Source organism: Monodon monoceros, unplaced genomic scaffold, assembly GCF_005190385.1.
Source record: "Monodon monoceros isolate NGI ecotype Baffin Bay Population unplaced genomic scaffold, NGI_Narwhal_1 Super_Scaffold_7, whole genome shotgun sequence".
Taxonomy (NCBI): Eukaryota; Metazoa; Chordata; class Mammalia; order Artiodactyla; family Monodontidae; genus Monodon; species Monodon monoceros.
In genome coordinates, this window is record NW_021703784.1 from 38,032,840 (window position 1) to 38,060,408 (window position 27,569).

General features: G+C 41.7%; 1 protein-coding gene across 1 annotated transcript in view; it reads right to left on the minus strand.

Annotated features, from left to right (window-relative positions):
- Window positions 1-971: 971 nt before the first annotated feature.
- The window catches only part of PIWIL4 (piwi like RNA-mediated gene silencing 4), a 40,984-nt gene continuing 14,386 nt past the window's right edge, over window positions 972-27,569 (minus strand). Inside the window, exons 7-20 of the mRNA XM_029208721.1 lie at window positions 25,735-25,932; window positions 23,628-23,739; window positions 19,265-19,388; window positions 18,064-18,181; window positions 17,426-17,537; window positions 14,798-14,982; window positions 12,745-12,817; window positions 8,976-9,176; window positions 7,830-7,933; window positions 6,025-6,095; window positions 4,506-4,659; window positions 2,483-2,608; window positions 2,229-2,376; window positions 972-1,516 (exon numbers count right to left, since the gene is read on the minus strand). Coding sequence (XP_029064554.1) covers window positions 1,400-1,516; window positions 2,229-2,376; window positions 2,483-2,608; window positions 4,506-4,659; window positions 6,025-6,095; window positions 7,830-7,933; window positions 8,976-9,176; window positions 12,745-12,817; window positions 14,798-14,982; window positions 17,426-17,537; window positions 18,064-18,181; window positions 19,265-19,388; window positions 23,628-23,739; window positions 25,735-25,932 — 1,843 coding nt within the window. The 3' untranslated portion in view covers window positions 972-1,399. The remainder of the gene's footprint in view (window positions 1,517-2,228; window positions 2,377-2,482; window positions 2,609-4,505; window positions 4,660-6,024; window positions 6,096-7,829; window positions 7,934-8,975; window positions 9,177-12,744; window positions 12,818-14,797; window positions 14,983-17,425; window positions 17,538-18,063; window positions 18,182-19,264; window positions 19,389-23,627; window positions 23,740-25,734; window positions 25,933-27,569) is intronic.

Consider the following 27,569-nt stretch of genomic DNA (forward strand, 5'->3'; position numbering starts at 1 on the left):
AGGGATAGAAGATGAGGAGAAACCAGCAAAGGAAACTGAGAATGAGTGATGGACGCAACAGGAGAGAAACCAGGAGAGTGTTATCCTAGAGGCCACGTGGAGTGTCTCAAGATGGAGGAAATGACCAACTGGGTCGAATGCTGTGACAGGTCAGGGAAGATGAGGACTGAGAATTAACCATCGGATTTACCATCGGTGTCACTGGCCACCTTGACAAAAGCAATTTTGCTCTCGTGGTTGTGGTGAAATTCTGAGTGGCGTATGGAATTGGGTTCATTTTTCTGTAAAGAGGAGCAAAGACATGGGGTGGGAGCTGGAGGGCAAATGTTTCTGTTTTAATACGGAAGAAATAAGAGTATATTTACAATGCTGATGGGAATAATCCAGTGCGAGAGGGAAACTGACGATGCAGAAGGGAGAGGGGAGGATTGCTAAAGCAGTGCTCTTGATAGAGCAGAGGGAGCGGGATTTAGTACACCAGAGGAGGGCCTTCCACAGGAGCGCAGATACGGTTTATTTATGATAATGAGGCGAGGGGCAGGGTCTATGCACAGAGATGCCCTTAGGTGGGTAGATGGGATGGTAGCCTGTGCAAGTTCTCTCCTCATGGCGTCTGTCTTTTCTGTGCAGTAGGAAGCAAGGTCGTCAATGAGAGCAGTTGCTTCTAAGTGAAATAAAATTCCCTAAGAGAAATAAAATTCCCTAAGAGAACAAGCGAAATCTGAGAAAGAATATATATCACTGAATCACTTTGCTGTACGCTTGAAACTAACACAACATTGTAAATTAACTACACTTCAGTTTTCAAAAAGAGAGAATAAGTGGAATATTCATTTTTAGAAATATAACTCAAAGAGTGATGGTGAAGTGGTCTACTGGGTGAGAGTCTTTGCTGAAAACCCTTAAATAATGAAATTCACATGAAATGCTAACTGAAATCCGAACAACAGTAAACACACATGTGACGCTCTGAATGTTCTTTATTTTCTAACAACTATTTAAACCACTCAACAAAACGCTCTGTAACATAATTTAAGAAAACTTCTGCAAATTTTAGTGTAGGACGTAGACCCCGTTTGCCTACCATCAAAACATCATGCAAACATTTATCTTCTTAGAAGCTATTTAGCTTTGTAGTATTACTTTCAGGTGATGGTACATTTTAATTCCGTACACCACAATGAGCATTCACTTCAAACAAGTAACCTTTAAAATAAAACAACATACATTTCTTTTGAACCATTTCAGATTCAGTTATTTGGTTTTTTTTTTTTCTTTTCCGTAAGTTTAAACTGAATCTCCTTTCCCCAGTCACAGCCTCGAGCTCACGGCAGATTTGTACGAAGTACACCAACGACTCCTCAGAAACCTCCGCTAGGGATGCCCGTGGTTCATGTCATCACAGGTAGAAGAGAGAATTGGCTAATTCCAAACTTGGTTCTTTATGAGTGCTTTGTGCCACCAGAAAGGTCAGCTTGTGTGCATACTGACACGGGGCTGGAACACTGATTAGGCCCTAAGGAGGAAAAAGTATTGGTAATGATTAAGAGGATAACTTCCTCTTCAAAGTGATATTTTTTTCCTGAGTTTTTTCATCCACTAGTTTTATACACAATAGAATGTAAGTCAATTGGAACCAAACTCAATCAACAAAGGGCACCCTTTCTCCTGGGAACTTAAATTCACTAAGCAAGATGGGAGAGCAGAGAGGGCCAGTCTGGCTTCCCGGTGCTGGGACCTGCGAGCCACATGCTTAGGGCTGATCTAAGTTTCCTACAACTTGATGTTCCAAGGGGCTCAGAGAAAATCTTGGCTTTGGACTTGGTGAGCAGCTCTGGGCCTAACGTACAGGAATACAGAACAGAGCCAAGCCTGTTACTTTCCCACTAGACACAACACCTGAGTTGTCTTCAATTGCCTCATCTGTAACTTGGAAATAACAATACCCTGATTTCCTCCCAGGCTGGCATAAGAAAATGTATATAATAAAGTCTTCTAGGAAAATTATCAATGCTAATGCATTATAGAGTTACTGCTATTTTATGCCTATGATAGAGTGGGTTTCATCCACTGTGGACTTAAGAAGTCATTCATTCATTCATTCATCCCTCCTTTGTGGAAAATCAGGCATTGTGCCAGGGGTTGGGACACCAAGGTGAATCGGGTGACAATTCCCTGGTAGGCGCCTTGAGTACCACTCTGTACCTAAATAAACAGCTGTCACTTACTGGCCAGTTGTAGTAGAGGTGGCACAGTTTGAATGTGAGTCTCTGCATGTGGTCGGGCTTCAGGCCATTGTCATCATAAATGACATTATAGTAGGTGGGATTAAGGGTTCCCCGACAGGCAGCCCGGCTGATCAAGTAAAAGTCATACCTGAGGGGAAAAGAAGGACTGTGAGAAAGAAGGCTCGCAGAACAGGACCGAACCTGACCACACACACTCAAAGCTCTGTTAAAAACGGATTTTCTAACAGACTTGCCATTCAGGCCGCGTTGCTCCTGAATCCACGATGGTGCCAAGAGGTGGGTTCTGCAGAGTTCGGCCTGTTTCCATCAAGAATCGTGGCATGCACTTCTTCCTGACCACGATCACTGACAGTTTGGGGCTTGGAACAAGAGAGGCAAAATAATAAATTAAAAAATAAATAAATAAATATGGAGAGAACTAAACCAAGCCATGCAACTATTTATTTATATATATATATTTGGTAATCTTAAAGTGAAATAAATTAATTGATCAGCGAAACATTGCAAAACAAAGAAAAGAAAAATTACCCCCAATCTCCCCTCCCCCAGAGACACAAACAATTTTTTAAATCAAGGATTGTCTTCATTTGTTGCAAAAGCGTGGTATGCTCAGTCGTTTGACCAATTTATATCACTGAAGGGGGACAGGGAAGAATGGCTCACAGGACAATGAACTACAATCAGCACTTCTAAAGAAAGATTTTTCAGAATTATCCGTGGAGACAAGATTTTCTTCCCATTAGCAATCATCTCTCTGTTTTCACCTTCACTCTTCTCAATTTCTGAATAGCAAAGGAAGAACCAGAAGTTCCTCTTATTCTTCAAATCAACGCTTCTGAATCCTGCAAAACACGCACCTGGGAGGATCGATGGACGGTCCACATACACATATGGGCCAAATGCTAAATGACCAAGTGTTAAGTATTTGGTAAAATCCAAATCCAAATATTCACCCATCATGGAAGAAACCTCTAGGATGCAAGGGTCACTGAAATTTCACTTTAAGTGTTTTATTTTTTTTTTTTTTTGGCGGTACGCGGACCTCTCACTCTTGTGGCCTCTCCCGTTGCGGAGCACAGGCTCCGGACGCACAGGCTCAGCGGCCATGGCTCACGGGCCCAGCCGCTCCGCGGCATGTGGGATCTTCCCGGACCGGGGCACGAACCCGTGTCCCCTGCATCGGCAGGCGGACCCTCAACCACTGCGCCACCAAGGAAGCCCTAAGTGTTTTAATTATTTTAAAAATATATTATTAATGTTTTCAATCTTGAAACTTTTTAAAAGTTGATGTTATAGTGCAGGAGAACTAACTCCTTAGCACCGTCAGCTGCTAAATTTACTCCTGTGATCCCCAAATTGCATGGAGGTGATTCTTAATAAAATCTAACTAACCCAAGGTCAGCGGGGAATGAGAGATTTTGGCTCTGATATTTTGGATACAGCTAAAGGTGGTTCTGCCTCCAAACTATGATTCTCTCCCTCCTTTCTGATGGTTACTAATGAGGTCAAGGCTCAGCTCCTTTGGGGCTCGTGGCTGCGACACTTTGGTTGACGGTGGTGATGACGGTGTAACCCTACAGACCAAGCTCTATGCACAACAGAATAAGATGCTTTCTGAGGATTTTAAGAAGCCAATTTCAGATCGTCATCCTCCTCCATTTTCTAGTTCTAACATTTTTCTTGCACTTAACACTTGACACAGTCATGGAGGAAAACATACCAAGACATTGAATCTAGAAGTGTGACAGCAGAGCAAGGTTCTTGGTGTTTAGCATGGTCTGGCTTTCATATGTAGCCCAGCTTTCACAGCACACACACCGCTCCCAGCACCTTCTGCGGACCTGAGCTGCACATCAGTGCCTGCAGGTCAGAGGCTTTTGCCCTGTGTGTTGATTTAGGCCTCAAATTTGAAACCACAGCTTGTTTTTTTCCCTAGCATGTTAATAGGTGTGAAGCATCTTCACCTGCCAGCAGCCCTGCAGGCTTCCTGCTGAATCTCAGTGTCAGGACCCTGGAGGATTCCCGCCTTCTTCTGGTGCCCCGACCCAGGGCCCCCAAAATCTCATACCACCCAGACTATTTACATAATACCATCCCAACTACCCTCCAATCTAGGGTTGGTTGTACTTGCATAATGCAGAAATGCAGTGAAACTTAACTGCATGGAAAAAAAAAGAGATGCTGGCATACAGTAATTTTAATAGTTGCGATGAATATGCTAGAACTGGAAGTGGGGGAAGGATACTAATTTGATACCTGGTATTTGAACTTGCTTCTGTCACACTGCTCAGTAGCTGTGGAACTTCATATTCAATGAGTGTTCTTAGCTGACCATCCCCTACACCGTCACGGTACACAATTATCCGTCCTGGCAAACCCTGGTTATGCGTGTACCATCTGTTCAGTGCCCCTGCAGGATTTGGTGTTAGTAAGAAAAGAATGACTTGCTTGATGCCAACAAAGAATAACATTCCCATATATTTCAACATTTAAATAGCTTGCTAGTTCAGACCATGATAAGATAGGGTAATACCTAATTTGGGTTGTATTTGCAATAATATAAAAATGGATACCTTTCCAGAACATTCCTGCAACTCTGCTATTTAAGGAATCATTACAGTTTCTATGGCATAATGTATTCTCAAACTTAGCATATCTCTTTAGTAAAATTTTAATATTTAAGCAATAAATTAAAATTTAATTCATGCAATAGACATACAAATTTCCCAAACCCATATTAATACTAATTTAGTTTCTTTAAATCTATAAATCCTCTCAATAAGGACAGACTGGATAATTTTATGTAAATTTCTTCTCTAATGAGCATAAATATGAAAACATAAGGAAACGACTTGGCTGCTCCTCTAAAAGCATCTCTTCACGTGGATTCACCCATCACTCTCGCTGACAATACGAACTCTGAAAAATGTCCCCTCGCTCTAAGAAATTGCCTGAAGAGCAGAGGCCAGACAGTGACTCCTGCCCAACAGGAGTTTTTCATAACTGCTACTGAGGTTTTGAAGTGAGGGGAAAGTAATATGATAAAATATTTCTTTTCATGCATATACGGCACCATTGTTTTAGGAGAGTTTATTGTCCAGGAAATTCATTTGTTTGATAGAAGATGACCGTATATGTAAGTCCACTACCAAAATATGTCACCAAATTCACCTTTTTTGGAAACAAATATTTATGACCCCCCGAAGTTTATAGTTGGGACGATGCAAATCGGGGAGTGATTTGCACAGGTCGCAACGCTAGGGAATGACCAAGCCAGATTCAGACCAGGGTTGGAAAGGGCATGGGAACCCCAGACCCCCTCTTTCTACTGCATCCCATAGTAAGGAGGGCACCCTCCCCATCTGCTGCCTTTCCCATCTTCTCCTGCCACGCCACACTTGATTTGTCAGCATCCCCATCCCAGTCCCAAAAGCTTCTCTCCTATTTCTAGACCTAATGCTGGTCTGTCATAATCCTTGCTCCTCCAGGGTAGGTTTATTCTGACCTTCAAACTGCTTGCAAGAGCCACCAGCAGCTACAAACTTTTTTTCCTCCTGGCTTTTAGTTTATCACACACAGACACAAATGTAAATTCTACAGAGCCTGTCTGTTAGCTTGAGTCAGGCCACAACTTCAGGGTCTCCTAGTGGGTGGCAGTCAACTCAGGCAGGCTTGGGAAGTCTGTTTCCACCTGTCTGGTCTGCTAGAGGCTTATGAATTTTGGGTCTGAAAGAACAGTGCTTGGAGCCCACCCCCATTGTTACATTTTTAGTACCAGTCATGAAAACTTTTAAGCAATCTGCAACATCAGCCGTTGTTCTCTGAAGCATACAGCGGGAGAACCATCTAAAGTAAGCAAAGAACAAAAGTAAAGTTCAGTTTCAAAATTTCTATTCTAAGCATGCATTAGTATTAAGAAATAGACATAAGTAAATTAATGTTCATAATTTTATATACACTGTTTGATTACAATTATATTAAAATGCTCTCCCTCACCGCCCCCCCCCCCAAATAAAATTTATTGATACGAGAAACTAAAGCACAGTGCTAGCATCAGACGTCTCTGGGTTCAAATCCTGGCTGGTATACTCACCAGCTATGTGACTTTTTTATGTGAACCTAAGCCTCAGTTTCCTCATTTGTGCCAAGGAAATTTATAAGATAGTAAGGTAGTTAGTACCTCATAGGGTTGTTGTAAAAATTAAACTAGATAATATATGTAAAGTACTTAGCACAGCACTTGGTACATAATAAGCATTGATAAATAGAGGCCACTACATTATTATTCTAAGGGAATTTATTAGTTTAGCAGATCTACTTTAAAAATATTCAAAGATTTCTCAAGCATAAACATCATTTCTATAGGTAAGCTTTTGGGAATTGAAATCTTAACATGATTAACTTATTTAGATTTCAGAAGCAAGTTCTCTTGCTAAAATTATTCATTAAAAGCACTTGGAAAATGAAGATCATGACTTAGTGGTATATATGTGTCCACATTATTCCAGTTCTCTAAATCTGTGCAATAATAATGATGCAATTAGAAATGCTGCTAACAAGCCGGAAGTCCCTTATGTGCTTGATTAAGGAAGTGACATACAGAACAGGGATCTCATACAACCTGGACTGAAGTCAGAGGCACGCAGTTACATTGCTGCTTTTCCTGTCTCCCACAATCCCCAATATATACCTGATCACAATTTAGAGGAGTAAATCACATAGCTTAATTCTAGGAAGAAAACACGGTTCAAAACAGCCTCAAAACACATTGTTTAGTTACGAATATTGAAACACTTCCAAGAACTACAATTTAACATGTACTATGAGTCAATGCTTAATGTGTTATCCCTCATCCTTGACTATTTTTTTTTTTGTTGGTTTTTTTTTGCGGTACGCGGGCCTCTCACTGCTGTGGCCTCTCCCGTTGCAGAGCACAGGCTCCGGACGCACAGGCTCAGTGGCCATGGCTCACGGGTCCAGCCGCTCCGCGGCATGTGGGATCTTCCCGGACCGGGGCACGAATCCGTGTCCCCTGCATCGGCAGGCAGACTCTCAACCACTGCGCCACCAGGGAAGCCCCTTGCCTATGTTTTTAATAGCTGTGTAAACAACCACCACATCAAGTTTCTGCGAGCATTAAAAACAACAATAACAGCAAGCATGTCTTGAGCATTTACCATAATAGGTAAGTGACAGATCAGGATATAAATCCAGGCAATCTGATTCTCAACTGCTTGACATCGTGTATGTAAACTTCCTAGTATGGAGCCCAATACAGTGCAGGTGTTCAGAAAACAAATGCACAAGAATTTCTACACGGCCATCATTTGGGGAATATGATTTGCATACGAGCAATAGCTTGTCCTGATGTATGTATAAAAATAGTTTTTTAATGAAGCTACATTTTACCCCAATATTATCCATCACATTTATAGATGTAAGTATAATTTATGACCATAAGTGTCCATATTTTAAAAATGAGTGAAGAATACAAACTATTCCTTTCTGTAAAGTCTTTAGTTAAACCACAAGTAATAGTCTAAATAACTGAAGAATATGTTAGGGTAATTTTAAAAGTACCTGGTGATTCTGGGGTTAATACTGGCCACAAATCCAACCACCACCATTCCCTGGTTGAATGCATCTTTACAGACATCAATACCAACTACCATCAGGGACTTTAACTGTAAAATTAAAATTTTTCATGATTTAATGGAATGAGGTGTTTTCCCAAGCTATGATGTATTATGAAGTTTTTAAAAGACTGTCCCTAGTTATTGAATTATTTAAGTTAAGCTATGTGCCAGGGAGATCAAGGTCGAGATGAGGCAGATTATTAAACCAGAAACCAGAGAAACTTAAAGATGAAGGGAATAATAAGAATCTGCTTCAAAGAAAAACAAAAAGCAAAAAGATGGAGGGAATAATATAGTACATACTTTGCTTAAGAGACTCATTGTAATAAAAAAATGGCCACCATCCTTTATGGGGGTGGGCAAGGGCCATCACTGGCTCAAGAGATTCTGGTAAAGTGGCCTGTCCATTTCTCCCCTGTCTCGAGGCTGAAGGAATCTGAAGGGAAATTCCATTCCCCATTCTTCAGCTCTCTAAGGAATCCTCACTTGTCTATGTCCTCCAGGAGGGGCAGCTGGGGGTAACCTTGTACATCCTGGGTAAGGGAATAGGCAACATTCCCTCATTCCTCACCCTCCTCACTTCCTCCCATGGTGGTCATAGCTCAGGAAAGAGGAGAAGATTTTCTCAGTTCCCAACACGACTTGGAGGTTTGTATCACAGGCTCTGCCGGTTCCCCAAGCTCTAGTGGGGGCGTCCCATCCAGGGTTCAAGGCTACTCTGCAAAGTATCACCCTGCTGAAAGCAGGTAAAGGCAGAGGCCATGGAGCACAGATTTTAAACCACGGCTGGGAGGCTCCAAATCAAGTGCCTCCAAGTCGATGCCAAACTAGATTCTGTTTCATGAAAGATTCTGTTATTAGCTTAACCGAAGCTCCATGAGAACAGGGGCCACGCCTCACCTTCTGGATACCCTCCCAGTGGCTGGTGTAACGGAGCCCAGAGCAGACAAACATACAACCAACCAACCCAACAAACAAAGCAAATATTTCTAGGATCACGTGAAAAGATCTCCTCCTACTTTGATTTAATTTTTAAAATTCATTAATAGATAGATTGATGACTAAAAGAAAAAGAGTGACGGTTCCTCACAGGGATCTCCACAGCCCACAGCTCGCCTCCGAGTTTACAGGTCATCTGCAAGGCAATCTTGGTGGCGATGCTCATCAACATTCCCTGTTTATTCAACGTCTGAGCAAGCACACACTGGCTGGGGACTGGGCAGTCGGAGATCAAATATTTTTTAATGGAATCGTAATAGCTATTCTGATTAGAAGGCAGAATACACATTACCTGAAAGTCAAAAAAAAAAAAAAAAACAGAAGAAAAGAAAGTTCATTTACTTATGTTCAGAGGAAGCTTTAAAAAAACACGAATATATGGATGCAAACATCTTTTGCCCTTAAGTTCCCAAGAAGCAAATATTAACATACCCACAGTTCTTCTCTTTTTTATTATTTTTTTTGTTTGGCCACGCCACACAGCTTGCAGTATCTTAGTTCCCTGACCAGGGATTGAGCATGGGCCACGGCAGTGAAAGCACCAAGTCTTAACCACTGGACCACCAGGGAATTGCCCCTACAGTCCTTCTCTTAAATGGCCTTTAAAGAGCAATGAATCTAAGCCATTTGAAATGCCTTCTCATCAGCCATCCACTCTGCAAAGCCTCCCTCCAACCCTACCACTTCCCTTGGCTCTTCCCTCCTCCTTGCTTCTCTGCCAATCTGATTCTGCCAGACTCCTCAAATTCCCTTCCATCCTAGCTCTTCCTCCAGCTGCCTCCCTTACTGCAGTGATCCTTCCCTGTAGCTCTCCAGCTATCATCCCCACTGCCTCCTCCCCAACTTCATCCACAGATAAGCAAAGTGGAGAATTAGCTTAAATTGTGGTCTTTTTCCCATTAGGCGCTGGACAGGCAAAATAAGAGGAAGAAGCAACAACACATTTTTTTGTTAACCTGGACTTGAGTGTAAGGTATGAGGGGAGGGAAAATAAGGAAAAAGAAGCTTCAGGTGCTCTGGTATTTTTAAGTTCCACCCTTCTCTCTCACTGCCTCTACTTCCCATCAGGTACTTCCCTCACAGAAGGACCTCTCCTGGCCTAACTCCATCTCCTTCCCATATTTTACTCTCTACTTTCAAAACACCCAAATTACAGAAAAGATACGCACTGTCATAATTAACAGAAAACGTGATTTTTTTCACCTATAGGACTGTTCATTATCATAATGTCAAAGGCTAAAATTATTTACACTTAATTATATAAAGTTGGGAAAAATATTTTTAAATTATCAGCAAAATTGTCTTAGGGGGGGTTTCCTGCCTTCCATCCCATGAGTCTGGGGCTAAGCAAGGTAGGTGGAAGAACAAGGAATAGCCCAATGGGGACCAGGACCAAAAGAAGGTGGGAGTCAAGTGAGACTGGTAACACACCACGGATAAAGAAGCAAGTATGTGGAGAATAATAAGGGCCATGTTTCTCACTATTAGAGAGATGAGGTACAAATATGGAAAGGGGGAACACTTTCCTGTGGCACTGGGTTGCAACTGGAGGCGTGAACACATTTTTAATCTTTAAAATTTTAATAAAATATTTTAATATATACATAACTACATATAGTAATAAAATAGATGCAAGTGTGTATTTATATATATGCACACACATACATATACATATTTCTTAGCTTTGCCCATTGGAAAAGCCTAGGGGCAGTGACACCCCAGTAGCAAATAAACACACCCAGTGCCCAGATCTTGGCTTCTAAATACTGTTCTCTACCAAAAGGAATCAGGGCTCATTGGGAAAACATACGATTCTAGAGTTAGACAGCAAAACTTAGATTAACCTGGAATGTCTTATTGTGCCAGACAGTAAGGAATTGTTCCAAGAAAGTTGGGAAGGTGTCAAAAAGACACACAAGTCAGCCTGAATGGGGCTCCCACTGGCAAAACCAAGGACAATTTGGATATTGAAATAAATAACAGTAGTGATAGACTATAAGCTGGTAAATAAAATAGGAATCCATGAATCCATACTGATGTAAATAAGTGAACAAACAAACAAATGGGAAGAAGAGAAAGCTCTCCCTTATAATGCCAACTAATAATTATAGAAGGAAGTACAAAATTAGAAAGCCACGATTTGGCAACCATCAGAGTAGTAATGGATTCAGACAAGAATTATCAATGGATTCTAAAACTAGTGGGAAAAGTCTGATGAAGAACAGGATATTTTCATAGTCTCAAAGTATCTCCCTACCAAAAAAAAAAAAAAGAAAAAAACCTGATTAATTACAAAGAGAAAAAGTGTAACTTTACAATGGAGAAAATTGACAGAAACCATCTAAATCAATGGAGTCCCCCCGGTAAGATGCAGTAAGAACACAGAATCATTGCTGTGATACTCCTGCCAAAAGTGCATAACCTGAATTTAATCATAAGGAAACATTAGGCAAACCCAAATTGAGGGACATTATATAAAATAACTGGTTTATGTTCTTCAAAACTGGAAGGTCATCAAAGTCAAGGGAAAACTAGGGAACTGTTACAGACTGAAGGAGAGATTAAAGAGACAGGGAAACTAAGGGCAACATATTAGATCCTTTTAACAGAGAAGACATTTGGGGAACAAATGGAGAAATATGAGTGGAGTCTGTGGATTAGCTAGTTGTACTGCTCCCTGATTTTGATGGTTGTTCTTTGGTTCCATAGGAGAGTGGCCTTGTTTGTATGAAATGTGTGCAAATGTATTTTTTAAAAGGTAATGGGCATCACTCCTGTAACTTACACTCAAATGGTTCAGGAAAAAAATAGGATAGATAGGGAGGGAGGGAGGGAGGGAGGTGGAAAATGATAGAAAATCATAAATATAATAAAATGTCAAAAATTGGGGAATCTGGGTGAATGGTATATTACAGTTCTTTGTACTATTCCTGCAACTTTTCTGTTAGTTTGATTTTACTTTTTAAAGTGAAAAATAAATGCTCTTAGGATGATAACTTCCTGTATTATAACATCCTTACGGGCCATTTTTTGTGGAAACAAAGAGATAGCTAAGCTGCTTTGCATGCGCTGTAAGTAGGAAAGTTAGGAGTTGGGATGAATGAGCTAGGGGGGTCAGACAGGAGATGGGACAGAAAAGCACTGCAGTACTGTGGGAGACTGAGAGAACATTTCCAAGAAATAGGAATGACTGAGAGATTTTTTAAGAAAGGGATGTCAATTTTAACTTGTCTGGAATGTTGACATGTGACATAACCATGCCTTGGCCCCAACCCTCAGCAAAGTCAAATACATCACACACACACAGGACACACACATACACAAACACACACACACACCACACGCACACACACACACAATACTTTGGGAAATGAAGCAATTGTGGGTGTCCCTCAGGGTGATGCAATGCAGGAGGAAAAGGCACCCATGAAAGGGGGCAAGAATTCAGAGGAGGCAGGGACATGGGGCCATAGGTGACATGGAAACACTTAAACCTTCCAAGAATCTCCTGAAACAATGGGGAGAACACAGGGTGCCCCAACACTTATGGGATAAGATGGGAGTCAATTTATCTTAAATCTTGAGTAAAAGATGATCCTCCCAGTAAGTTGGAAAATATGTAGACATCCAAGAGGCTGATACAGGAGTAACAAAAAGTATTTAAAAATTAATATTAGAAACATGAAAGGAAAACAAAATATTGATTAAAATATCAAGATAAATACTTTCTTGGGTGCTTGGGGAAATGCACAGCAATTTGCAAACATATCATGGAAGAACATGTTCAAATTCCTTCTTTCAAGGCTATTAGATATGAAGAAAAAATTAAAACTATACCTCAAAAATTATCCTATACTTACCAACTGAACCTCAGGATCAACATATTTCTGTATAGCGTGAAGAAATGCAGCTGGATTTTCTTGTACTTTTATGCTACAGAAAAAAAATTAATTTTGAAAATGCATAGTTCCCTTCTTAGTAGCACATAATCATATAGAACTAAAAATAATATTAGTTGATTTTTATAACAGACTATAATTTGAGGAAAAAAATCATTAAAGTGAAAGCTTTTGAGTCTAAAGTTGCTTCTCCCACACATGATACACCAGGAACATTTCATTACCATTTTTATTAACTTAAAAAATAGTTTGGTGAAAAACGAAATTTTCCCCATTGTATAGAGTCCCTACAGATGCTATTTGAACAATTCTGTTGTTCAAAATGGAGTTGAAAGTGAACTTCTGAAACACAAGTCTCAATATCAAATGACTGAAACAGAGTTCAAGTTAAACTGGCATTAACAATTCTCTAATTCTGAATCTCCCTGGGAACTTTAAAATAAAAATCATTAGGTTAATGAGATCAAGATGTTTAGTTAATCTGTATGATTCATACTAAAACCTTTCTTTTTTCCTTAATGGCACACTGTGTGGAGCCTGGAATATTTAGCCATAATCAATCAATCAGTGGACAAGTATCAATACTTATCAATTATCAGTTCTGTGGTTACATTATATTAGGGGCCAGATGCTACAGAAAAAAATTGCCACGGAGAAGAATTTTTAGATCTGTTTTCTTGACATAGGTTCAGCCTCTCATATGTAAATATAATGGGACTTTCCCAATACCCAGTGGCCTTTTGAAAGTTGACCAGCAGGTGGCAGGACCACTGTCTGCCGCTTGCGGGTTCTAACAGGAGTGGCCATCAACGTTGTTTCAGATGGAAGAAAACTACACATATAAATCTAGTAAGTAAATGGATACTTCATAGGGAAAAAAAAGGATGGACTAAAATATGAGCTTTCAAATAAAACAGGCCAAGGACCGAACACGGGCATGGGCTTGTTGGAATTTGGGTGAGAAAGAGCCTATGATGCCAGCCCAGGTTCCGAAACTGTGGCTTCTTTCATGAATCTTTTCCTGCCTTATTACCTCATGGGTTAAGAGAAATTAGAGCAGGTGAAACTCAAACCAGGCGATTTGTTAACAGATTTGATAAGAGAAGAATTCTATACTACAGTGTAAAATGAGACTTTGGGAACAGCTATGGTTTTCAACAATGCTTATGCTGCTGATGTAATTAATTAGTAACCATGTGTTTAAAGAATAACTTCCCACCCTGCCAATTTAGGACATTTGCACCTCCACTACAACAAAGAAAAAGAAGTATCTGTTGCTCTTTTTTATGCATAGCGAGCTCAATGAAGTAAGGTATGACCAACTTTACGGCTCTTCCAAAGCGAAACAATATTCGACTTGGAGCGTGGCTGTATATGAATGGATCCCTTATTAAATTGAAAGCATCATATTTATCTCATCCCATGCAAATAGCATAGCATTTAGTATGTAGTAGCAGATACTCAATAAGTGTTCAAAGGCTAAATGAGTGACCTGGTTCTATCAGAAACTATCTAGATGACTCTTATGCTACAGGAACAGAATAAGAAAAGCTTATTTCAGATCTATTCTTACATTAAATTTTAAAACATAAAATCTATCAAATAAGTCAGGAAATGCAACATTTGTTAATATCCTGTTTGCTGTTCAGTTTTATAAGTAAGTGATATGGAAGAATTAAGAAAAGAACCTGAGGAGGCACTATATGGATTTATTAAGGATTTATACCCCAACTAGTACTGGAAAGACGCTGAGATAATGAGAGTACTGCCTAGGAAGAACTATGAAAATAAAGTTTTATAAAGACCAACATAAAATACATTTCAACTGGATAAAAATTTAATCATTGCCAAATCTATCTACTTTTAACTGCTTGGCATTCTACATTAGGAAACTTTACTGACATTAAAAAAAAAAAAAAAACTTTTGTAGCTGTATCAGCCATCACCTCCTATCTTTTAACCAAACCAAATTAATATCTGAAAAAAGTTGGGATGATTTTCGGCATCTTCTCACATTTTGGGGTGGTTCACATTAAATCCTATGGGCCTTCCAACTCTTCTCAAGCAGCTCAAAAAGCTCTCCGTCACACGTTCAGCTCTGTTGCTACATATAACCAACCATTTATTCAAAGACTGCGCACTTAAAATCTTGCAAGTTCGCATATCCTTGGACCAGTCAGCCGCAGACACAGGTTGACACTGAGAAAAATAATGATTGTGAAAGGGTTGAACAAATTTACTCAGAGAACAATTAAATTAAAAAGACAGTGTGGAATAGTTCATATTTGTCAGAACAGGACTATTTAGTACAGCTTGCTATTCTCAGACTTAAAACACAGGTACAAGCGCTGCACATCCGAACACAACACATGTGCTTCCTGGGAGTGGATGTATCTCAGCATCATCCCAGGTTAGCCGTTCCTTGCCTGCAGATCCTTGGCAAGTCCCTTTACTTCACGGGGCTCTGCTGTGGGCAAGGAAAGGTGCCTGGTTCAAATCTCTAGGTTCCCTTCCAGCTCTAAAAGTCTACGACCTTTACTATGAATGTAAAAGCCAGGCTACTGGCTGTCCAGTTTGGTCTCTTTGCTTTAGGTACCTAGATATCTCAAATAGAAAATGCTGATGACTGACACAATGCAGGTCATCGTACTGAAACTAACAAACCCTACAATCAAAGACTATACATTATGCCAAGAGTAGATACGTCTAGGAGCAAAGATGAGGCCAGGACACAAGCTCCTTTCTCATTCTTTGGAAGGTTCCCCAGGTGACCAGGAAAAACAAGCTCCCTGCCTTGAAGAGGGGAGACTTCAGACTGGTCCCTAGCCTTCTGTTTATATCCATGGACTGGAATCAAATGGAAATGTTCTTGGTGTGGTAAACCAGGAAGAGTCACTGTTAGAATTAAAAAAAAACACTGCAATCTAATCTCTTGCTACTTAAAGTGCTGCCTTGTAGCAGCATGGCTATCTCCTGAGAGCTCGTTAGAAATGCAGAGTCCTGGGCCCAATCCCAGACCCACTGAATCAGAATCTGCATGTTAACAAGTTCCCCAGTGATTCATCCGCACATTACCATTTAAGAAGCATTCCAATTCCCTTGTTTTACAGGTTCCAAAGACATGGCTGAAAAGGGTCATGGAGCCAGCTGGTGGCACTGAAGGTTTAGAATACTGCTCTTGTCTTTGCAACCAGGGCCCTTTCCAGCAAGCACTCTGACTTCCAGGCCCCAGCCAATCTCACGGTGGCCAGGCAAGGACTCAACTTCAGGAAGCAACCTTAGCCTGAGAATGAAGGGGAAGAGCTAGGCCTCCATAAAGGCTTCTGTCTGGAGCTAGGATTCATTCCTTCCCTTTACCACCAGTGTGAAGAGAGCCACAGCTCTCTCACCTACACTACCTGTTATGGGCTGGCAGGGGGCCCAGGACAAATGGGCACGGGCCACTCTGAAGCCTGTGAACCTTTAGTGTACTCAGTTCCTCGAACCCAATTTCCAGAAAGCAGGATCAGCTGAGAAGTCGAGGACACAGCCACCTCTAGCCCACCCACCATCGCCTCTAGGGGGCGGGTTCTCCACCTTAGTGCCCCTTCTCCTATGGAGACCTGTTTCCAGGCCAAAATATGCAAACAAATCTCTGACAAATATGACTTTACCTAGAGATGATGAGACAGACCATTTTAAATATTTCCCATCTCACTTCACGTGTGGAACGGAAACTGAGCTTCTCTTTACTGACTCCTGAACAAGATCTTAATGGGGGTCTACATTTTAGGACTTGACAAAGTTTTGTTTTGTTCTGCATTTAAAGTAGTTTTTCTTCAGCTTCTCCAATAAGGGTTTCGGTTGCTTGGATAGATTATCAAAAAGAAATGATGAGAAAAATCTCCATTCTGCCAACAAAAAACCATTCACTTGCTCAGTCATTAGTTTTGACATGTTGGCTTACTTATTACATCAAATAAAGGCAAGAAGAGTGCCTTTAAAAATGAAATGTAATTGGCTTTAAAAATGGGCAAAACAGAGGGAAAAAGTAGAAAGAGAATGTGCAATTTTTGCATAAGATAGGTTCATTTTTAAATGGAAGCCCCAAAGAAGCAATGATTTGTCTCTCCAGGTTTCAGAACGCCTCTCTGCCTAAATGCCGTGGCTGGGATGGGCTCTGTGCAAACTTCTTCATGTTTATGCCAACTGAGCAGCATTTTACTTCGGGGGAAAAAAAACCTGAGGTACCAGGAAATATGGTCTATTGGAATTAATCTTCAGCAGTTAAAAGAATTTTCTCAGGTACCATAGATTTTTTTTTTTAAGTGATGTAAGAGTACTACAACACGCAATAATAGGTTGGCATGTTTTGATTGCAATGGCTTGAAATACCGCTTTCTAACTCATCTTTAAATGTGACACCACATCACAGTGACTGACCTAAATTATGTCCGCTGGGTGCCGCTAAGCCTTTCAAAAGTACACTCGGATTAAAAAGGAAAACAGAGGGACCTGGAGGTTTACAACAAAGGAAAGGCAGGGACATGGCCATGGAAAAACCAAATGAATATTCTAAGCCCACTAGTCATTCTGGCATATGATCAAACTGACACACATTCAAGAAAATACTTTTAAATGAAAATAAAATCACTGCACTTACTATGTGGTCTTGTATTATTATATTTTCTGAAGGCACAACCCGGCCAGTCAGAGACATCTGGCATCCAAAATGCAGGCCCCAGGTCTCCAGCTCAAAACGAGCATCCTTGTTTCTGTTGATAGAGTTGAGTTTTAAATCATTCAAGGACTTACTTTCTAAAGAATTTTAATCATTAGAGATAAAATTACAACTTAATTATTCAGACTGATTTTTTTAGGGCTCCTGACTTCTATTTCTACTCACCATTGTTTTCCCTGCTCAAGAGAATTACAGGAAGACTGCACCCATGGGGGACACGCAGGGATGGAAAGGCTCCCAGTGTGGCTCACTGGTTAGCAAAATGGGACTTTGAGCCAGACAGACCAGACTTCAACTCCGAGTGCTGACATGTAATAACATGTGACCTTGAGCAAACTCTGAAATCTTTTAAAGCTGTGGTTTCCTTATTGGCAAAAGGTAGGACTAATTGACTACTTCACAGGGCTGATGTAAAAATTAAACATGACAATACATGGACAGTGCTACCACACTGCCTGGTACACGTTAAGTGCTCAATAAAGGTGAGCTATCACTGCTGATAACAAACTTATCACTAAAGAGATACTGTGAAGCGTCTGGTTGTGGAGATGTCCCTGTACCTCTGGATATCATCTGCGAGCCTGGCCAGGCGCTGCTGCCTTCCCAAAGGACTGAGGCGCGTTTCTTCAGCCACAGCCTTCATCAGCCGGAAATCAGATCTTGCCTCGCCAGGCAGCCCTATTCAACGTGAATGAAAACAAAGTGAAAAATGGACAGTCCTTGATGTAACCCCAGCCCATCTCAGGCACAGGGTAATAAAAGTTTTCACTTAAACTGAATCAGATTCACCGTCTGGATAGCACCATCTGACAGCAATGCAAGCCACGTGTCATTTAAAATTTTCTATAGTAGTCACATTAAAAAAAAGCCAAAAAGAAACAGATGCAGTTATTCAAATAGTATATATTATTTAACTCAATATATCCAAAATATTATCATTTCTACATGCAGCCAATATGAAAAATTTGTCAATGAGGTAGTTTCCCTTTTCTTTCCATACTACGTCTTAGGCATCCAGTCTGTATTTGACACTTACAGCACTTCCCCAGCCAGTCCCTCAGTCGCACTAGTCATGTGTCAAGTGCTCAGTGACCACGTGTGGCTAGAGGCCACCATGGGGACTGTGCAGACCTGGGATGTCATTAGTACCACTAAGAACGGGCATCCCTCCCTGCAGGGATGATGTCCTTGTTAACTTTTCTAATCACAAAAGAAATACATACACATGATAACTGATCCGAGCAATACAAAGTGTAAAAAGTAGGAAGTCCACCCTTAGTCTCACCCTGGTGATCAGACGAGCATGATTAAAAGCACCTGAGACAGTTATTCAGCTTCTACTAGAGAGCGAAGATTACCTTCTGGAAGCTTATGCAAAAAGAAAATAAGGAGCATTTTGGCACCACTCAAAGAATATACCTGAAGAAAAGTAAATCGTGTGGCTTCTTAGCCTAGTGAAGTTCAAAAAGTGCGGAAGAACAGCTTGGTTTTAGGAAAACATCTGGGGACCATTTTAACATCAAATTAACAAATAGAATACACGAGATAAAGGAAATAGATAGCTTTCACCGTGCTGAGCAATTTCCAACGAGCACTCTACCCTTCCACTTCCTCTGTGATGAAATAAATAACTTAAGGCTCATCCTCCATGGGTTAAATTAGCCCTCCGGCACTCAGCTAACTTAAGGAGGTTCTACCCACCGCAAAGCATCAGGAATCTGTGACTGAGAGCCTGACAGAGTATAAAAACATAAACATCACCTGTTAGAAAGCAGAGCTCGGGGATCAGGTGGGCCATCCGAACCTCAGCGTCATCATTTCTCTTGCTTTTCAACAGACTAACAAGCACTGGCTGGTTTAGGTCAGATAAGGTAATATCATATTGCTGTAGGATGCAAGATTAATGAGGGAAAAGTTAATATGGAAACACTGTAAAACGAGCATCCTTGCTTATGAGCAGCAAGGTAATCCCCAAATGAATAGATAAGCAAATCCGTTCAATAGAGGAAAGAAAGTTCCTACTAATCCCTATGGTTACGTACTCATTTCTACTTCCTTCCTAGGACCTATCTCTTATATCTCAGGGTCAGTTTCATGATTCTATTATCTTTTATAATGCAATACTGTTGGGTTTTTTTCATTCATTTCCTTGCTCTCTTCTGAGTTTCATCCAGAGACAGAATAGCCTTCAGCTGGCTCCATCCATAATGCCATGACCCTACTGCAGCATTTCCACCGTTGGAGACTGAGGCAGACTGCCCCATGCATAACTAACCGGTTCTAAGTGCCTGTGTTCATTTTGAAAATACCTATACACAAGTTGGAGGCAAGGGTTATATTGAGTCAATCTCAGATTTCCCAAAAGGGCACAACTGTCCTTCACTCCTAGGACAGCATGATGTTATAGGGAAACAGCTTTGAACTCCAACAAATGTAAATCTGATCCGCAGCTCTTCTATCAATACGTACGTGGACTGTGACACTGGGGAAGTTACTTACCTTTCCTCATCTATGACATGAGGAGAACGGTAGCTCAGAGGTGTCCCATGTAAACCACTAGCGTGGCGTCTGGTTTATAATGAGTCCTCAGCAATCATTAGTTCCTACCCCACCCCCTTTCCCTTTGTAAACTTGAATTTCAACATTCTCACCTTGCCACGAGTTCATTTACCTTCCAACGGCAAAGTTTCCAATGAACACTCATTCCCAGTATAACTTACTCAATACTGATGACAGAACAACTGGAATTATAATTTACCAACTGCCTGGCGACTATATGACACTGACATCAATAATTATAATTAAGGAAGCTAGCAGTGAGTGCTTCTCTATTCAATTAGGACTTTAAGTCATTAAAAACAATTCAGGAAATGTGATCATTGCAACAATGCTATGGCTGAAAAGCTTGGAGAAGGCTTCACAGAGAGTTTTTATATGTGACTTCATTAATTCACATCTCGTGCTTGCTATATTCCAGGAACAGCGGGGGATACAAAGATAAAAGAGGCACAGTTCCTACGTTTACACACAACTACATTATCTACAAAGCAAAGTAGACAAGTAGCACAAATAATATATGCTAAGCACTTATATTTTCCCTCATTTAGTCTTTTTTTAATGGATGTGTACTATGTTTTTTTTTAATTGAAGTGTAGTTGATTTACAATGTTGTGTTAGTTTCTGGTGTACAGAAAAGTGATAGTTATACAAACACACACACACACACACACACACACACGTATGTATTCTCTTTCAGATTCTTTTCCATTATAGGTTGCTACAAGATATTGAGTATAGTTCCCTGTGCTATACAATAGGTCCTTGTTGTTTATCTATTTTATATATAGTAGTGTGTATATGTTAATCCCAAACTCCTCATTTATCCCCCACCCTTTCCCCTTTGGTGACTGTAAGTTTGTTTTCTATGTTTGTGAGTCTATTTCTGTTTGGTAAATTAATTCATTTCCTCCTTTAATCTTAACCACGATGAGTCAAATACTATCATCATCCCCTTCGCTGATGAGGAAACAGCATCAGAAATTAAGTAACTTTCCCAAGGTCCCATAACTGTACATTAGCACAGCCAGGATTCATCCCTTAAGACCTGCGAACCTCTGCTTGTTACGCCACTCAGGGCTGGGTCCCTCGCGAGGAGTAGGGAACAGGGTGGTAGTGAAAACAATTTCTGGCTGGTAAATCAGGGAAGGCTTCGTGAAGGAAGTAGAATCCAAGAGAGAACCTTGAAGAAAACGTGGGAGTATTACAAGTTCCAGGAACAGCTCAAGCAAAACTGGGACATGTTCCAGGAAGAGGATATTCCATTTACCTGGAACATGGCCAGAAGTCTACCCACTAAGCTGCGTCATCAGCTGAACTTTACTCTCTCCTGTGCCCCAATTTTCTTAGCGTTTGAAAATATTTTTCATGGTAAGATAAAATAGAGAAATATAAAGGTCAATATCAAGGTGTCTTCCACTTTGAAAGTTGACTGCATAATAATTTAGCATTCCTTTCCTAGGAGAGAGAGGAGGACATTCTAGAAATTGACACCATTTTCTTTCTTTTCTCCCTAATATATATGCAGTGAACCACAACTCATTACACAGGAAAGTGAGTGGGATTTTATCATGATTCCCTTTTCAAAATGTCACGGGTCCTAAAATACATCAAAGAAAAATGAATTTAACTGTGCAGAAAAAAAAAAGTTTAACAAACTTTGTGTCTCATAAACGAACACTTATGGAGCACATTTTCTGCACAAGACGCTTTGCCAAATGTCAAATGCCATCCGTGTTCTCTAAGGAAGACGTGTTCTGGAAGCAATGTGGAATGTTCTACACGTGCTCACGGAAGAGAACAGCTAGCTCTTCTGTGAGTGTGACAGGGAGCAAAGTCAGAGAGGACTTCACTAACGAGATGACATTGACCTTGAAGAGGAAAGGTACAGTGAGGCTTTATGCCAATGTCTCTTGAACATGAGCGAAGGCTGAGTGACAGCAAGTAGACTGGGGTGATGGCAGCATGGGGTGCATGGTGGGAGTGCCGTGGGAGATGAGGTCAAACTGTGTGATGCTACAGTTGAAGAAAGGAAGTGCTCATCACCTGCAGGAACTGGACTAAAAGCTCTGCGTGGACGATTCAGCGCTTACACAACCGAACGAGGAGGTGGCGGTAAAGATGAGGAAGGACCAAAATGTCTTCCTGAGAGGCAGAATTCCCAAGGAGAGAGGGAAGTGGGAAAGACAATGAATTCAGTTTGAATTATGTTAGTGTGAGATGCCTGCAGGATATTCATGCAAATACAGTCTGAAACGGACATGAGGATATAATTTAGGAATGAGGGCAAGGCAAAAATACCATATTTGAACAATCTCAAAATATGAAGCAAAGATCCTCTGCAAGGGGACCATGGTGAATAATAGCATTTAATGTCTGGGGGAAATGAAGAAGGAAGATGTCAAAAGAGGCTGAGAAAGAACCACCTGAAACCTAGCAGAGAACCACCAGGGATGTGCGGAGGGGCCAAGGAAGAGGAGGAGTTCAGCTCAGTGGGAGTGGTTACTAGTGTCCAAAGCCACCAAAAGCCCCTCCGAATAAGAACAGTAGCTGAATTTGACCTTGGAGAGCTATTTCCATAGCAGCAGAACCGGGTACCAGACTACTGAGGCTTCAGGAAGGAAGAACTGAAGAGGTGCTTGGAGCTAGTTTAGACAACCTTCTAAAGAAATGAGCTAAGGAGGAAAAAGAGATCGCTTTTCCTGAAGGTATAGAAAGGTCAAGGCAGGGTTTTTGCTTCCTGTTTTTGTTGTTAAAACAGTGAGATTTTGGAGACTGAAATACGACTGCACATTAAAGAGAAGGCACCTCTGAAAGGAACCGAAGTTGGATGGTGGGGATGAGGAAATTGTCATCACTGTGAATCAAGCTCCCAGAGTCAGCAGGAGAGTCCATCAATAAATGTTTGAGTACCTACTAAATGCTACCCTGGGCATCCAGAAATCAAGAGCTCAGCGTTGAGGAGGGGAGTCAGACCATTCATGTCCTTTCTGTGATAGTCGGCTGCAGCTAAGTGCAGGGAGGGGACCCAGGGGAGAGCGTCCTAGGGCTCCCTTAAGAGTTGCCTGCTGAGCTGAGTACTGAAGGGTGTTCAGTGACCAGCTGGCTATGAGTGGGCATCAAGGAAGAGGAAGCAACATATGTGAAAATGCACAGGGGGGTAACTGACTCGAGGAACCATGAATGGTGGGCACAGCAGAACCCAAGAAGAAACAGGGGATGGTAAGTGATGAGACTCAAGAGGCAGGGAGTGGCCAGATCATAAAGGACCTGGGGAATTCTGCCCAGGAGCTTAGATCTGACTAAAGCAACAGAGAGCGGGGAAGTGACATTATCAGATATGTTTTAAAGGAGGTAACTCAGACTACAGGAAGGACCACAGGAGACAGGAGGAGGGTCTGAGCCAATACAGGAACGGTGGAGATGGAGGGGAAGGGACAGGTCAGAAAATTATGTCAGAGGCAGACTCAGCCCGACAGACTGGGGGACTTGTTGGATTGGAAAGGAACAGGGACCCTCTTCTGAGCTAAGCAGAAGGGAGATGAGGATGAAGGAGGACAAGTCCCACCTGCTTGTAGTAATCCACATAGGTGATCTCGGTGCCATCCCGCTTCTGGAAGGTGTGCGTGGGCTTCACTGACCAGTCAATGTCATCGATGCGATAGGTTTTGTTATTGTATCTGGTAAAGGCAAGAAATCTTTAAGTTCTTTTCCCAAATCCTACAAGGTAAGTGGCTCTTTCACTATACTTTTTATTTGTGTGTGTGTGTGTGTGTGTGTGTTACGCGGGCCTCTCCTGTTGCGGAGCACAGGCTCCGGACGCGCAGGCCCAGCGGCCATGGCTCACGGGCCCAGCCGCTCCACGGCATGTGGGATCTTCCCGGACCGGGGCACGAACCCGTGTCCCCTGCATCAGCAGGCTGACTCTCAACCACTGCGCCACCAGGGAAGCCCTTCACTATACTTTTAATTCAAAGTATTATTCTCAAGAATTTCAGAAATTATGAAAGATAGTAACTCAAGAATAGCCACTTTAAAAAAAAAAAAGGATCAGCTCTTATCTGAGAAGAGCATTAATTAACTCTTCCGTTCACAGGAGGACCTCTACCAGTGGGAGAGTCATTAGACCACCACGTGCTTTTCTCACTGAGATACACTGCCACTTCAGGTAAATCATTCCTAAATGTTCAAAGGCTGAAGCATGGCTCAAAACTTTCCCATCAGCTTCTGGTGCCACTAAGATTTTCTGAACTCCCAACTAGCGCTTCTGATAAAAAGCACCCCAAGCAGGCTGATGGACCACCCAATTCTGGAAGCCTGCTTCATCTCCCATCTAGGACTGGCCCTGGGCAAAACTGCAAAGCAGGTCGGCTAAGATCTTTCTAAGCTCTTTCTCCCCTTCATCAGGTACCGTGTGGCCTGGAACATTCTCTCATGCCACCGCAGCCTTGGGACAGAAACCTCCTTGTCAGGTTTCTTCTGGGCTCTGGGTACCTTGCAGGGTGACTTTGAAATAGTGTGATAACTTAATCCATGAAGATCACGACAGGAGAATAAGGGGGCAGCGTGGAATTCAATCCGCACCACCTCTCTACTCTGTAACCCAGAAAAACAACTTCAAGTGGAAATTCCAAGCCAGACTAGGAGAAGACTAGTGCGTCCTCTAAAAGAAGTGTCCCTGGACCAGCAGCTGCATAGGCAGGGCTTTTTGGTCCTCACGAAGTCACCTAACTGCCCATGTCCCATTCAGTTTAAATGTGCATTGATGACAAATGTATACACAGACAAACCTAGAGACTTGAAAGGTCTCAGCCTTAACGGCCTCATAATCTTATAGCAGAGATGAGACACGGACCTGATGTTCTGTCCTGTTGTTACTGAATCAAACTTGGGTCTGCTCGCCCATGCACAGTAAAGCCAGTCTACTGACACGTCGGGTTGTAGTGAAGGAAATGTGCATCAGATACTGTTATCTGGGTACTTCAGAGAGGAGCTAAAAAAGAGGATATGGGGCAGAGGTCTGCCTGGGAAGGCCCCATAGGGTCCTGCTTGTTTACACTGTGATGTAATAAAATGAAATAAAATGGCTCTAAAGAGGTGGCTTACAAACACTGGACTTTGGGAATTGCCTGGCGGTCCAGTGGTTAGGACTCCGAGCCTCCATTGCCGAGGGCGCGGGTTCAAATCCCCGACCGGGAACTAAGATCCTACAAGCCGCATGGTGTGGCCAAAAAAAAAAAGAAAGAAAGAAAGAAAAAAAAGCACTGGGTTTGGGGAGCACCACAGGGGCGGGAACTGAATAATTCCAACTGAATGGACAGGTGGAAGGTGGAAGCTTCAGAAAAGCAGTAACGTTTGAGCTGGACTTTGTGGGAGCAGAAATCTAAAAGGCAGAAATGGGGGTGGGGGAACCAGACAGAGGGGCTGGAGCAGCAAAATGCAGACCACTGGCGGTTAGGGGAGAGGGTACAGCAGGAGGTAAGGAAGGACCAGGTCAGACTGTGGACCACCAAGCATGCCCCTCGAGGAAGCCTGCACTCTAGACAATTGAGAACGGTCAGGTCTATAACAGGTCAGTAGACTGATCAGGTCTGGGCTCAGGCCAGTGCCCTGTTCCCACACGGCATACATAATGCATTCTCTAGAGAAGAGTCTATTTAAATGCAGGCTTTTACCTTGTAATGACAATGAGCCCAATCAGCTGTTTCTCACACGTCTGGGTAAAGCAGGACATGCCAGTTTTGTGGCAGAGATCCGTCATGAATTCTAGAACAGTCTCATTCCTGAGTATTTTATAACTCACGTCAGCACCAAACAGGAGCCTGCTTTCAAAATGTGACACAGAAATGGCAAACCCAGGCCAAAGGGACAATCTTCAAAATAAATAAATAAATAAATAAATTTTAATAAATAAAAATTTTTTAAATGTTTTAAATGTTATATCAGGAAAACAATAAACATTTTAAAATGGCAACTTTACATTTCAATTCTCTAGATTTCATGAAACAATTTTTCTTTAATCTGATTTCTTTCAGTGGCTGCCTTAACACTTCAGTTATTTCCAGCTGGAGTGTCTTTAAACATATATTTAGGATAAAATACATTCCTGTAGAGCTGCATTGTTTTGACCTTGATACTACTGACATTTGGACTGGAAAATTCTTTGTCAGGGGCTCTCGTGTGCATTGCAGGATGTTTAGCAATACCCCGGGCCTCCACCCACTAGATGCCAGTATCAGCCCCCAAACTGTGACCACCAAAAATATCTCCAGACATTGCCAAATGTCCCCCTGGGGAGCAAAATCGCCTCTGGTTGAGAGTACAGCTGTAGGATTAAAATGTTTATGGGGGATCCATCCCAGCATGAAAACATCTAGGTTCAGAAAAGCACACTGACTCAATGGTGAAGACAATGACTACACTTAATAATGAGATTAAGAAATAATCTAAGTCATATCACGTACAGACATACAAGGAAAACTGGAGCAGTGGCTACATCCCCTTTCCACATTTATGAATATCATAGTCTGAAGTCTTGAATAAGAAAACGTTATGGAAACGGCATGAAAGAAAAGACAAATATTTTTTAAAAATCATTTCAGTTTATATTTTGTGGACTTCATTTGCTGTGATACTCATGCCAGCTTTCAGGACAAGCATATGCACTAGGACCAGCTCTAGTTCAGCACAACACTGGGCCCACGAGGATTTCTAATCCAGGTGGAGAGATAAGTGACGGGGGTGAATGAATAGGATGCTTTAGACAGACCACTCAGACACACTGAATTAACATACAGAAACCCTGCCCTTTTCCTCTACCCGGCAGAAGCCAAACTCCCTGCCTCCACTTTCTATCTTTTCTGTACAGATCTCCCTCAACTTATGATGGGTTTTCATCTTGATAAACCCACCATAAGTTGAAAATATCCTCAGTAGAAAATGCATTTAATACACCTAACCTACCGAACATCACAGCCTAGCCAACTTAAACGTGCTCAGGACACTTACTTTAGCTGACGGGCAAAATTATCAAACACAAAGCCTATTTTATAAGAAAGTGTTGAATATCTCATGTCATTTATTGGATACTGTACTGAAAGTGAAAAAGAGAATGATTGTGCGGGTCCAGCATGGTTGTAAGTGTGTCGGTCGTTTACCCTCGAGATTGGGTGGCTGCCTGGGAGCCGTGGCTGCCGCCGCCCAGCCTCACCAGCGAGTATCATCTCCACATCCGCTAGCCCGGGGAAAGGTCAAAGTTCACAATTTGAGGTATGGTTTCTACTGAATGTGCACGGCTTGCATGTCATCATAAAGTCGAAATATTGTAAATTGAAATATTGTAAGGCAGGGACTGTCCGAACTTCTCCATCTGTTTCATGTCTGTCTTTGGGTTACTGGCTGCCTCTGTCTTTGGCACAGCTACTTATTTTGGAGAGCTGAGTAACAACCAGTTCAAGACACAGCCGATCACATTCCCTGCAGCATCTACCTCCCAGTTTAGGGTAAAAAC